The 13,127-nt window shown below is 43.4% G+C and overlaps 1 protein-coding gene across 7 annotated transcripts in view; it reads left to right on the top strand.

Annotated features, from left to right (window-relative positions):
• Nucleotides 1–13,127, top strand: part of FAM53C (family with sequence similarity 53 member C) — a 97,657-nt gene that overhangs the window by 24,917 nt on the left and 59,613 nt on the right. For 5 of the 7 annotated variants that reach the window (XM_082254758.1, XM_082254757.1, XM_082254756.1 and 2 more), the window contains one exon: nt 9,015–9,072. The exons of the other annotated variants lie outside the window; for them this stretch is intronic. In XM_082254758.1, the coding sequence (XP_082110884.1) occupies nt 9,015–9,072 (58 nt within the window). The remainder of the gene's footprint in view (nt 1–9,014; nt 9,073–13,127) is intronic. 7 annotated transcript variants of the gene reach the window in all.

Below are 13,127 nucleotides of genomic sequence, written 5' to 3'. Positions count from 1 at the left end.
TGCTGGCAATTGCACCTTCCGAATCGGTGCGACGCCAACTTTGTGGCGCCACACCAATTTCCAATAGTAGTTTCTGTACTATTGTGAACTTCAAAACACTGGTCAGCTGCTAATCTGAACGGTATGTTGAGCAAACCGCGCTATTATAAAGTGAATAAGTGCAAATATATATATATATATACACAGCCCTCAAATTTTCCACTCGCCTGCTCGCATTTTGCGAGTGGAAAATTATTTATGGCGAGCGAGCGTGGGGCTGCTCCGGGAGCCGATCAGGTGAAGAGAGGAGAGGAGGAGGAAAGCCGGCCAGCCCAGCCGATGCATCAGACAGAAGCTCCTGGGCATGAGAGGATGTATCGATCATAGATTCACCTCAGAACCTGGCCGGATAATGACAGAGCGGCGGATCATCCCACTGTTACAGTTGTAATTGTAATTGCCGGGCGCTCGGTGACACGCACAGTCCCGCCTCCTAGCCCGGCTTCTTTGATAGACAGAACACCTGGCCAACCAGGACGTGGACATTACTTATTAATTTTTCAGCACTTTTATGCACTTATTTATTTATTCATCAATTATGATCTGCTATATTTATAATCATGCAATCTGATATATATATTTATGAATATATTACTATTTATTATTATATATATATATATATATATATATATATATATATATATATATATATATATATATATATATATATATATATATATATACACACACACACACACACAGTTCCTTGCGAAAGTATTCGGCCCCCTTGAACTTTGCGACCTTTTGCCATATTTCAGGCTTCAAACATAAAGAAATAAAACTGTAATTTTTTGTGAAGATTCAACAACAAGTGGGACACAAACTTTGTTAACAAATAAAAAACTGAAAAACTGGGTGTGCAAAATTATTCAGCCCCTTTACTTTCAGTGCAGCAAACTCTCTCCAGAAGTTCAGTGAGGATCTCTGAATGATCCAATGTTGACCTAAATGACTAATGATGATAAATGGAATCCACCTGTGTGTAATCAAGTCTCTGTATAAATGCACCTGCACTGTGATAGTCTCATAGGTCCATTTAAAGCGCAGAGAGCATCATGAAGAACCAGGAACACACCAGGCAGGTCTGAGATACTGTTGTGGAGAAGTTTAAAGCTGAATTTGGATACAAAAAGATTTCCCAAGCTTTAAACATCCCAAGGAGCACTGTGCAAGCGATAATATTGAAATGGAAGGAGTATCAGACCACTGCAAATCTACGAAGACCTGGCCGTCCCTCTAAGACCCGGTTCACACTTCTGCGAGTGCCGGGTTCGCATGTAATGTCGGAGCGCACTGCTCCGACATTACATGCGATCAGCTGTGCGGTGCGAGTTTAGCCATACAGTTTGTATGGCTAAATTCGCATCGCACCCGGTGCAAACACGCACAGGAGGCATTTTTGCAGCCGCATCAGGATCGGATCGCACAGCGGTTCACACTTGTGCGATCCCATCCTGTGCGAACTGCACGATCGCACTGCGATATGCGATCAAACTGGGGGTGTCGTTAAGATTACATTGACACCCCCAGCGTATCGCATATGGCAGTGTGAACTGCCGGGGGTGCGTGTGCGATGCGGGAAAAGGCTGCGAATTCGCAGCCTTCCCGCATCGCATATATGTGAACCGAGCCTTAACTTTCAGCTCATACTAATCAGAGATGCAGCCAAGAGGCCCATGATCATTCTGGATGAACTGCAACCAAAATCAACCTTTTTGGCAACAATGCAAAACGTTATGTTTGGCGTAAAAGCAACACAGCTCATCACCCTGAACACACCATCCCCACTGTCAAACATGGTGGTGGCAGCATCATGGTTTGGGCCTGCATTTCTTCAGCAGGGACAGGGAAGATGGTTAAAATTGATGGGAAGATGGATGGAGCCAAATACAGGACCATTCTGGAAGAAAACCTGATGGAGTCTGCAAAAGACCTGAGACTGGGACGGAGATTTGTCTTCCAACAAGACAATGATCCAAAACATAAAGCAAAATCTACAATGGAATGGTTCACAAATAAACATATCCAGGTGTTAGAATGGCCAAGTCAAAGTCCAGACGTGAATCCAATCGAGAATCTGTGGAAAGAATTGAAAACTGCTGTTCACAAACGCTCTCCATCCAACCTCACTGAGCTCATACCCCAAGCGAGACATGTCCCAAGCGACTTACAGCTGTAATCGCAGCAAAAGGTGGCGCTAAAAAGTATTAACTTAAGGGGGCTAAATAATTTTGCACGCCCAATTTTTCAGTTTTTTTATTTGTTAAAGTTTGAAATATCCAATCAATTTCGTTCCACTTCATGATTGTGTCCCAATTGTTGTTGATTCTTCACAAAAAATTACAGTTTTATATCTTTATGTTTGAAGCCTGAAATGTGGCAAAAGGTCAAAGTTCAAGGGGGCCGAATACTTTCGCAAAGCACTGTGTATATGTATGTATGTATGTATATATGTGTGTGTGTGTCTATTTTCACTTATTCACTTTATAATAGCGCGGTTTGTCAAGATACCGTTCAGATTAGGAGCTGACCGTCTTTTTGCGCAGGTAGTGGCTATTCATTCCACACTTATATCCCTATAGTTTCTATACTACTTTTTGTGACTTTGGGGGCGATTTCAATAGACATCTATGCAGGAACCCGCACAGATATCTATGAAATCGTCCCCCGAATTCGGGCTAAAATGCCGGCTTGAAATTGTGCAAATTCAGCTGAATTCGCACAATTTCAAAACAGCCTCAGTGTGATTAATAAATCTGCAACAATGTCAACAATTCCGTGTTTTTCTGTCAGTATGGGGTGCTATGTGTACATTCATGAGGAAGAAGAATGAACTTAAATGATTTTAGCAAATGGCTGCAATATAACAAAGAGTGAAAAATTTAAGGGGGTCTGAATACTTTCCGTACCCACTGTATATATATGATATAAATAATATACAGTATCTCACAAAAGTGAGTATACCCCTCACATTTTTGGAAGTATTTTATTATCTCTATCATGTGACTACACTGAAGAAATTACACTTTGCTAAAATGTATGGTAGTGAGTGAACAGCTTGTATAACAGTGTAAATTTGCTGGCCCCTCAATATAACTCAACACACAGCCATTAAGGTCTAAACTGCTGGCAACAAAAATGAGTACACCCCTAAGTGAAAATGTCCAAATTGGGCCCAATTAGCCATCAGTATAGATATCCAGCATGAGTTTTTTCCCCATTGAGATCTGATGTGTTTTTAAAGTGTTCCTTTAATTTTTTTTGAGCAGTGTATATACAGACACACACACACACACACACACACACACACACACACACACACACATAAATTGGGCCCAATTAGCCATTTTCCCTCCCCGGTGTCATGTGACTCGTGAGATCTCAGATGTGAATGGGAAGCAGGTGTGTTAAATTTGATATCGCTCTCACTCTCTCATAATGGTCACTGTTGCCAGCACTGGGGAGCTACAGTTCATTGAGGGAACCATGAATGCCAACATGTACTGTGACATACTAAAGCAGAGCATGATCCCCTCTGTTCGGAGACTGGGTATTCCAACATGATAACGACCCCAAACACACCTCCAAGATGACCGCTGCCTTGCTTCAGAAGCCGAGGGTAAAGGTGATGGCCTGGGCAATCATGTCTCCAGATCTAAACCCTATTGAGCATCTGTGGGGCATCCTCAAACGGAAGGTGGAGGAGCGCAAGGTCTCTACCATCTACCAGCTCTGTGATGTCGTCATGGAGGAGTGGAAGAGGACTCCAGTGGCAACCTGTGATGCTCTGGTGAATTCCATGCCCAAGAGGGTTAAGGCAGTGCTGGAAAATAATGGCGGTGTTCCGTGAAAAAACCATACCCGTAATAATTCCATACCCTCGTCACTTCCTGTCAGGGTACGTCATTCAACAGCTGAGGCGCTTCCAGCCGCTTCCCAGTGCGCATGCGGCTGCATGCCCAGCCGCTAAATGAAGTTATCTCGGAGACTGCCTGCGGGTCCAGGGAAATGTTAAAGCGGCGATCAAGGCGGCGGGTCCAACAATTCCTTATCTTTCTAATCTAATCTACAATGCATATAAATCCCTTTACATATTAATTAAAAGAAAAGAATGCAGGGCTTCATCTCATAGTCATCATTGATGTCTTCATTAGTGGAAGCCGATCGTTATCCATACATTGAAATCACTACACGGCTCTGCACAAATTACTGAAGAAGTTGAATGGGGTTCAAGGAACCCAACTTCAGGATCATCATCCGAATTCTGGAGCCAGTACAGTGATATATAATCATAAAACTCTACAATACCATATAGACAACTGTACTGCCATGATTTATATCGCCGCTTTAATCCCTGGAGCCGAGATCGGGCATGCGCAATGGGACGTGCTCCAACAGCTGATGAATGAGGCGGGCACAGCTGTGAGCATGCGCAATGGGAAGCGGCTCAGCTGTTCCATGACAGGAAGTGATGTGGGTATGGAATTTTTACGGGGTATGGTTTTTTAACGTTACAGCGGCCACACACAAAATATTGACACTTTGGGCCCAATGAGGATATTTTCATTTAGAGGTGTACTCATGTTTGTTGCCAGCAGTTTAGACATTAATGGCTGTGTGTTGTTATTTTGAGGGGACAGCAAATTTACACTGTTATACAAGCTGTACACTCACTACTTTACATTGTAGCAAAGTGTCATTTCTTCAGTGTTTTCTCACATGAAAAGGTATAGTACAATATTTACAAAAATGTGAGGGGTGTACTTACTTTTGTGAGATACTGTGTATGTATGTATGTATGTATGTATATAATGTGCGGCGGTTCCAAGTCATTTTCTCGCAAAAAAAAATGTATTTTAACTTGTAAGCAACAAGTGTCAGAAAAAGGCTTCATCTTTAAGAGGTTAAACTGCCCTCACAGTTCATTCCTTTGAGCTAAAAAGATGAAAAGTTACATTATAAAGCATTGTGTTTATAGTTATCTAGCAGCCTTAACAATGTTGATAAACATTTGCTGAGGGCTTTTTTTTATTTTATTTATTTATTTGACAGCTGTGAGCAAGCAGAGAATCGCTCTGTAAGCGCCGGTTCACATTGCAGCGACGCTACCTCGCACCGCGATCTCCGAGGTCGCGGTGCGAGCAGCGCGCCGCTACCTCGGAGCGGCCGCCACGGACTTCATAACATTGAGGTCTATGGCGGTCGCCTCCGGGTCGCCCCAAAGAAGCTCCGGACCCTTTTTCTAGGTCGGAGCGACTTGTGTCGCTCCTATTAGAACGGGTCCGCAGCTTCCCTATGGGAGGCGACCTGCGGCGACCTGTGAGGCGACCAGGTCTCCTCACAGGTCGCCCTAGTGTGAACCGGCACTAAGGCTCCATGTACACGGGACGTTGTAAATGGCCGTTTAGGAGCAGTTGGGGGTTTTTTTCAGAAGCCTCTGAACCCACCTGCATGTTATCTTATCTGTCCATGTACACAGGGTCGTTTACAGTCATTTGCAGGCAGTTGAGTTCAGGGACGTTTTTTGGACCACAATTATTTGCGTTCGAACGTGTGCTTCCCGGCGTTTCAAACACAAAAACGGGACCGAACGTGATGAGGTACCTTCAGCCACGTTATACGTTGTTTTTTTTTTCTTCCATTTAAAATCAATGGTTCCCTATGGGAGCCTATTGATTTGAATGGAATGGAAGTCGCACCGCAAGTCGAATCAGGATGATCCGACTTGCGGTGCGACTTGCGCTGTGAGAATCTTTAGGGGGAACTCCACGCCAAAAATGGGAACAAAACTGCATGGGGGTCCCCCCATGTTCCAAAATAGGCCCTTATCCGAGCATGCAGTCCGGCATTACGACAGGAGACGTTTTGGAAAGTTTATTAAAAATCTTCATCCGGACTTCTCCACTCTGGTCTTCTCCCTCTCCGCTCTTCTTGTCTTGTGCTCTTTTGCTGTCCGATCTTCTGCTGTCCAATCTTCTGCTCTTTTGCCCTCGGCTCTTCTTCTTCCTCCTGTCCTCCTCAGATGATGTCTCCGGTGATTATGCTGGTCTCCGGTCTCTGCAGCTTGTTATATAGCCATTGTGGGCGTGGCCTCTCGATGACGTCATATGTGACACCAGGGGGCGGGGTCTCCTGATGACGTCACCTGACCGCCACGCCCACATTGGCTATATAACAAGCTGCAGAGACCGGAGACCGGCATAATCACTGGAGACATCGTCTGAGGAGGACCGGAGGAAGAAGAAGAGCCGAGGGCAAAAGAGCAGAAGATTGGACAGCAGAAGAGCGGACAGCAAAAGAGCAGAAGACAAGAAGAGCGGAGAGGGAGAAGACCAGAGCAGAGATGTCCGGATGAAGATTTTTAATAAACTTTCCAAAACGTCTCCTGTCGTTATTTACATACACTGCCTTTTATGGGGTGAATGGGTAGGGGTACAGTGTACCCCATACCCATTCACATAGTGAGGGGTTCCGGGATCTGGGGGGCCACCCTTGTTAAAGGGGGCTTCCAGATACCGAGAAGCCCCCTGCCCGCAGACCCCCACAACCACCGGCCAGGGTTGTGGGGATGCGGCCCTTGTCCCATCAACATGGGGGCAAGGTGCTTTGAGGTGGGGGTGCAGAGCTCCCCCTGCCCCAAAGCACCAACACCCGCCCAAGTTGAGCGCATGTGGCCTGGTATGGTCCGGGGGGGGGGGCGCTCGCTCGTCCCCTCCCCCTTCCTGCCCTACCGGGCTGCATGCTCGGATAAGGGTCTGGTATGGATTTTGCGGGGGACCCCACACCGTTTTTTCGGCATGGGGCTACCCTCAAATTCCATACCAGACCTGAAGGGCCTGGTTTGGAACATGGGGGGGGACCCCCACGCCGTTTTTTCCCATTTTTGGCGTGGAGTTCCCCCTCAAGATTCTCACAGCGCAAGTCGCACCGCAAGTCGGATCATCCTGATCCGACTTGCGGTGCGCCTTCCATTCAAATCAATAGGCTCCCATAGGGAACCATTGATTTTGAATGAAGGCAGAAAAAACGCTGCTAAAAGCAACGTGGCCAAACGTGCAATAACGCCAATGGAAAAAGCTACTGAAAGCACGTTTAACAGCTGCTTTTTCCTGGCGTCAGAACTAGCTTTGCAGCACGTTTTTTCTAACGTCCCCTGTGCATGGGGCCTAAGAAACGAGGACATGCTGTTTTAAGATTGTGCGGGATGGGCTGAATCGTGATCGCAATTTTTTTTAAACGATTAATCGTGCAGCTCTAGTATGATGTATAATCGTTTACATTGGGGTTAGACATTCCTGCTGAGAACCTAATATCTGATGAAAAGCAAGTAAGGCACATTCACATCATATCCGTTGAGCTGAGTTGATCGTTATAGAATATCACAGGTTCATCACAAAGCACACAGATTTTTTTTTTTTTCCATGTATCCTGCTCATGCCTCAATGCTCTTAAGCAGGAACTAAACCTATCAATTTAACTATTTCCCAATATGGTTACAATGCCTTGAATGGTAATTGTCACAGTTGTTTGTGCTCTCAATGAAACTATCAAGCCATCATATGGCTGGTGTTATAACTGATCAGATGTGCAGCACCATGGCAACAGTAGATCAAACAGAGGCTAAGATGGCAGCTTCTTTGACTGTAAAGGTTAGGAGGAATTAGTTCTGCTTTAAGGTCAGTTGCATTCTTATGCAGTGCAAGGCTTGATTGAAGGGTTTTGCGAAGAAAACGCTTTTTTAGGGAAAAAAAACGTGTGATGTGTTGTAACAATGCATTACAATGCCCCTTCCCAACATACACTGGCATGCATGCATTTAGCTGGTGCAAATGAGCCCTTAAAGTTGCCTTTGTGCACCTGGTCTAGTCTTGTGATTTATAGACACGCTCTTACTGCAGATTTTGACACCGCTTTGGCTTGTGTGTCAGCAAATTCCCCAAGTGGGTGCTTGGTGCAGGGCCTTAAAAATGCAGTTTGCTTGACTACAAGCAGAGCCAACTGCACATGGTAATGTTTCAGCTTGTCACCACTCGGTTACACTATTTGTCATCAACAATAAAAGGATTTAATTATGGATAGGATTATCTAGAGTATAACAGTACTCAGCGGAAATGAATCCTGTGCTTCCGCTGAACGGCTCATAGAAAAAAGTTCCACATGCTTCACCTTTGTAATGACCATGCTCAATAGCCCTTTCTGCATGAAATCAATAGACACATGAATCGGTCTCTGTTTTTTGCATATATTAAATTAAAAAAAATTAAAGTGAAAATGCAGGCTAAAAAAAAAAATCTATTCGCTGTTGCCCCCCCCCCCCCCCCCCCACTTATTTTCTGCGATTTAGTTATCCTATGCTCTGCTATTGGACTACTTTCATAGGTCTGTGTGCATTATTTTTAAAGCTACAGAATGTGTGCTTTGCTGCAAATCAAACGTGACAACGATGTATCCAAAAGGGACCCTGTACTGAAGAAGATATAGAGATATACCCTTCTGAAAATGCTAGATACTTAGCTGTCATGCTGATCCAGCAACTACAGTATTTCAACCTCCACTTAATTAGCATTGTTCTGATCCTCTCCCTATAAGACGTTTGCAATTGTTGTGTCCCCCACCCAGCCTTCTGTCACACATCAAAGAAGGCTACAGGACAGTCTCCCCTGTTTATTAACTTGTAGCTGTTGACATTTATTTTTGGATAGCCGGGTGAAGTTCCTGTTTAAGCACTGACCTGGAACAAGTATGCAGATTAGGAGTGCTGATTTATATGTACTTTCTAATCTGCATGCTTTAAGGTCGGTAAGGAAGAAAGTGTCATATCAGCGTGTCAGCTCCATATATTCTCAGTACAGCTTTCCAAGTTGACAAAGGAGTCTTTTTTGCACAGACTGAAGTTTTAATATTTATTTCATGTTTTCTGTATGGAGCTAAAAGACTTTGCCTGTGCCTCTCATGCTTATCTGTCTTTCTCCCAGCCACTGCCTGATCATCCAGACCCTGAGGCGTGCAGCAGTCCTTACCATTTTGTGACAGGTAAATGAGTCTTTTCAACTCTTGAGTCATTTTTAGGAGCCACACACATTATTTGTCTTTTGTGCTGTGAATATGTACTGCTGCAGGTACATGTATGTGTGATTTGAGAAGTTTTCTAAAAAGAAATTCAGAATTATTTGTCCTATAAATGGTATTAGGAAAGAACGCTGCCTTTTGTGTATAGGATTTGTCCAGGTACACTATTTTTCTGTCTAAATTGATAAAAATGTATGCAATTCTGATAGATTGCAGTGACCTGTGCATGCCTGCTATATCCGTTTTCAAAGTGCACCTGTACCTAGACTATGGACAATAACCACTTTCCTTGGGCTCTTCATAAATCACCTGGATAAATCCGGTTTAAAGCTGGTATCATTCTTTTTCAGCCGTCAATTTAAATGTTTAGTAAAAGTGATCTGGCTGGCTCTACAGCTGTCTGATCAGTGCCACATCCCATCCTCTTGCTGCTGCCCATGGGGGTTCCTGGGTTTTCCTGTTCATCCGGGGAGCAAGGGATTGCAGTAAACTGCCACAAGAGTAGATCAAGGAACAGCCATTCCCTGATCTCTTCTGCAAGTAATGAAGATTGAAGCAATGAGCTTTTCATATAGCTGCAGGACGATCTGTTGTTGATAAGCTGCAGGGAAGACATTGGGGGCCTAATAGACTTTTGATGTCACTATAAAGAGGACCTGTCACCTGCCCATGCTATCACATAGGAGCTTTTTATGGGGGGGAAAAAAGCGTTACAAAAAAATAATTTGAGTAATTTTAAAAGCATCCAATTGTGTGTAAACAGCAATTGTGCCATACGTGTGAGGTATTGCCATGACCGCTGGTTTGAGAGCAAAAATTCTTGGGCCATAATTCATGGTTGACTCTAAATTGATAATCTGAAGGCTTTTAAAGCATAGCATATAGTATTGGGTACTGTAGTTTTTCCACATTTTATTGGTACCTGCAATTTTAAGGCTTGACATGTTTGGCATCTATTTACTCAACACAGCCCCTTCTTTTATATTTTACCATACAATTGATTATTATATTGTATTTGCATACACTAAAATTTATTTAGTGTATTTTTGTACCTGAAGATATACTTTTAATAAATAGGTGCACAAATATGGTTCAACATAAAAAAAATTGCACTATTACTCTACAGGACTAGTCTTTCAGGACAATATAAAATTGTTTGGGGTTCTAATAATTTTCTAGCAAAAAATGCTGGATTTTAACTTATGTGAAAAATAAAAGATTGCCCCACACATGAAGTGTTTAAAGTAGTTTCTTGTCCTTACAGACATTGAAAGTGCTTTCAAATAAGTCACCTCTGACCTCTCTAGCTGCTTGTACTGTGAAGTAAATTGTTATCAAAGATAACCGCAAACGCTCAATTGGGTTCAGTTAGTTGCTAACAGCTTAAAATGATATTAAAGTTTCATTTTCGTTTTTATTTAACAAACACATCATACCTACCTGCTCTGTGCAATGGTTTTGCACAGAGCAGCCCCAATCCTTCTCTTTTCAGGTCTCCCACCGATGCTCGTGGCTCCTCCCCCCTTTCATTATCCCCCTGGGAATCCTCTTGCTATGGGAGGTACTCAGGCAGGCTCATCAATCCCATGTCTATTCACACACAGTGGGGCTTGGCCATGTCCCCGTCACTGGTTTTGACTATTGGCTCCAGCTGATCTCACAAAGTCCAGTGAGGAGGGAGGGCGAAAGCTGCACAGCTGTTCACATGCACAGAGCTGGACTGAGATTGGGCTCTGTTAAGTATTTAGGGGACGGGGGAGGAGGGGGGGGGGTGTGCAGCAGGGTGAGCAGCACTTGAAAGGTTTTTTACCTTAATGCAGAGAATGTATTAAGGTAAAAAACATTTAGCTTTTACAGCCACTTTAAAACGGCTGATGACTTTTTCATTGGAGGGCTGTCAGGCTACCAAGATTCTGGTGCAATGTAAAGTAAAGGGGACAGAAGATGAGATTTCAGTGCCTCTGTTGTAAATTTGAATTTAAAGATGAATTTCTTCATAGTGTTTATAACTACAGAGGTGAATGAGGGCTTTTGTTGCTTGTTCAAAATATGTAAATTAATTTGTGTCCATAGTCTGAGAACAGGTTAACTTTAAGTTTGCATGTTGACTGGGTCCTACATTATCTGCAAAAACTTGGTGTTCCTTTTTGTTTAACGTTTCCGGTGTGTACTCTTTTGAACATGTGGTGCTTATTTCAAGACCGGTTTAAGCAGTTGGGCATGGTTTCTGAGCATGGTGTCTTTTCCTTCATTGCTTTGGTACTTGTTGGGACTATGACTATTGAGATTAGCTGTAAATAGTCTCATGCTACTGAGGATTGTAGGTAATGTTGTCATGCAGAGGGCAGTGAAATGATTTTGCATAGGCATTTGTCATAAATAGTGTGAGCATATTATTATATTACTACAATTCAACCTGGCTTCATCTTTTGTTTTAATGGGAGATTTATTTACTAGATACGTTTAAAACAGTCCAGATTTAGGCTCCATTCACACCTGAGCATATTGTTTTCAGGCGTTTTTTTGGGCTTTTTGCAGGTGTTTGGAGGAAGGCATTGACATCTAACAAAAATGTTTGTAATCTGCCAAAAAAGAAGCTCATGTATTTTTTGGAATTTCAAGCGTTTTGCTTCAGGCGACAAAACGCACAGAGGTGAACAGGGGCCATTGAAATGAATACGATTTTGCTTGTTGGGCGTTTTGAGACTTTAGAGATGAGCGTTTTAAGAGCTGAAAAACGCTTAGGTGTGAACAGGGCCTCACAGTATGGGAGGATGCTGTTAAATGTTCTGCTTTGTGTTTTGTTAGCCATGTAGATTGCAATGCAGGGCTGTTCAATATTCTGATTGGTTTTAGTTGAAAGTAAATGTGGTTGCTCTAGATATGAGTTAAAGTGCAATTCAAGGCTATTACTAAAGATGGCATACATAGATTGAAATTCAGCAGATTGATCTACCAATCGACTTCTGTAGAACCGCCCTGTATCAGATTTTCCCTGTATAGCCTGCAATGCTGATTAGTGTATTCTGACAGTGAGGAGGTTTTCCCACTGTCCGAATACAAAGCCAAAGCGGGGAGGATTTGTCTGCGAATGTGTGGATGGGGGAATCGCATCAGTTTTTTTTTTGTTTTGTTTTTTTTTATTCCGCCCGCTGGTTGAATGAATAAAAAAAAAAAAAAAACTGACTGTCTATAGACAGCTTTAATATAATTAAACCTGCCGCCACCCCTTTCTAAGGCTGCATTCACATGTCAGCATTTGGATCGCGGGCAGAATCGCCGCGATTCCGCCCGGGATCCGGAGATTATTGCAAATCGCGGGACGCCTGTGCGTTGCCCGTGATTTGCAATAGCCCCCCAAATGCTGAGCGATGTTGCCGCAATTTCCGCCTGCCGAATCACGGTAACATCGCGCAAAAAAAATTGCGGGACGCAATACGCTCCAAAGAAGCTCTTGTACTTTTTTGGGCGTAATGCGTCCCGCGATTTTTTTTGCGCAATGTTACCGCGATTCGGCAGGCGGAAATCACGGCAACATTGCTCAGCGTTTGGGGTGCTATTGCAAATCACGGGCAACGCACAGGTGTCCCGCGATTTGCAATAATCTCCGGATCGCGGGCGGAATCGCAGCGATTCTGCCCGCGATCCAAACGCTGACATGTGAATGCAGCCTAAATGTGAAAGGAAAATTGTTTATATTCACATTTTTGTAAATATTTTATTATATCTTTTCATGTGGCAATACTGAAGAAATGACACTTTGCTACAATGTAAAGTAGTGAGTGTACAGCATGTATAACAGTGTAAATTTGCTGTCCTATCAAAATAACTCAACACACAGCCATTAATGTCTACCGCTGGTAACAAACCTGAGTACACCGCTAAGTGGAAATGTCCAAATAGGGCCCAAAGTGTCAATATTTTGTGCGACCAACATTATTTTCCAGCACTGCCTTAACCCTCTTGGGCATGGAGTTCACCAGAGCTTCACAGGTCGCCACTGGAGTCCTCTTCCACTC

The sequence above is a fragment of the Pelophylax lessonae genome (genome assembly GCF_965119305.1).
Source record: "Pelophylax lessonae genome assembly, chromosome: 4".
Lineage (NCBI taxonomy): Eukaryota > Metazoa > Chordata > Amphibia > Anura > Ranidae > Pelophylax > Pelophylax lessonae.
The sequence above is the reverse complement of the archived record's forward strand: the minus strand, read 5'-3'. Positions and strand labels throughout refer to the sequence as shown.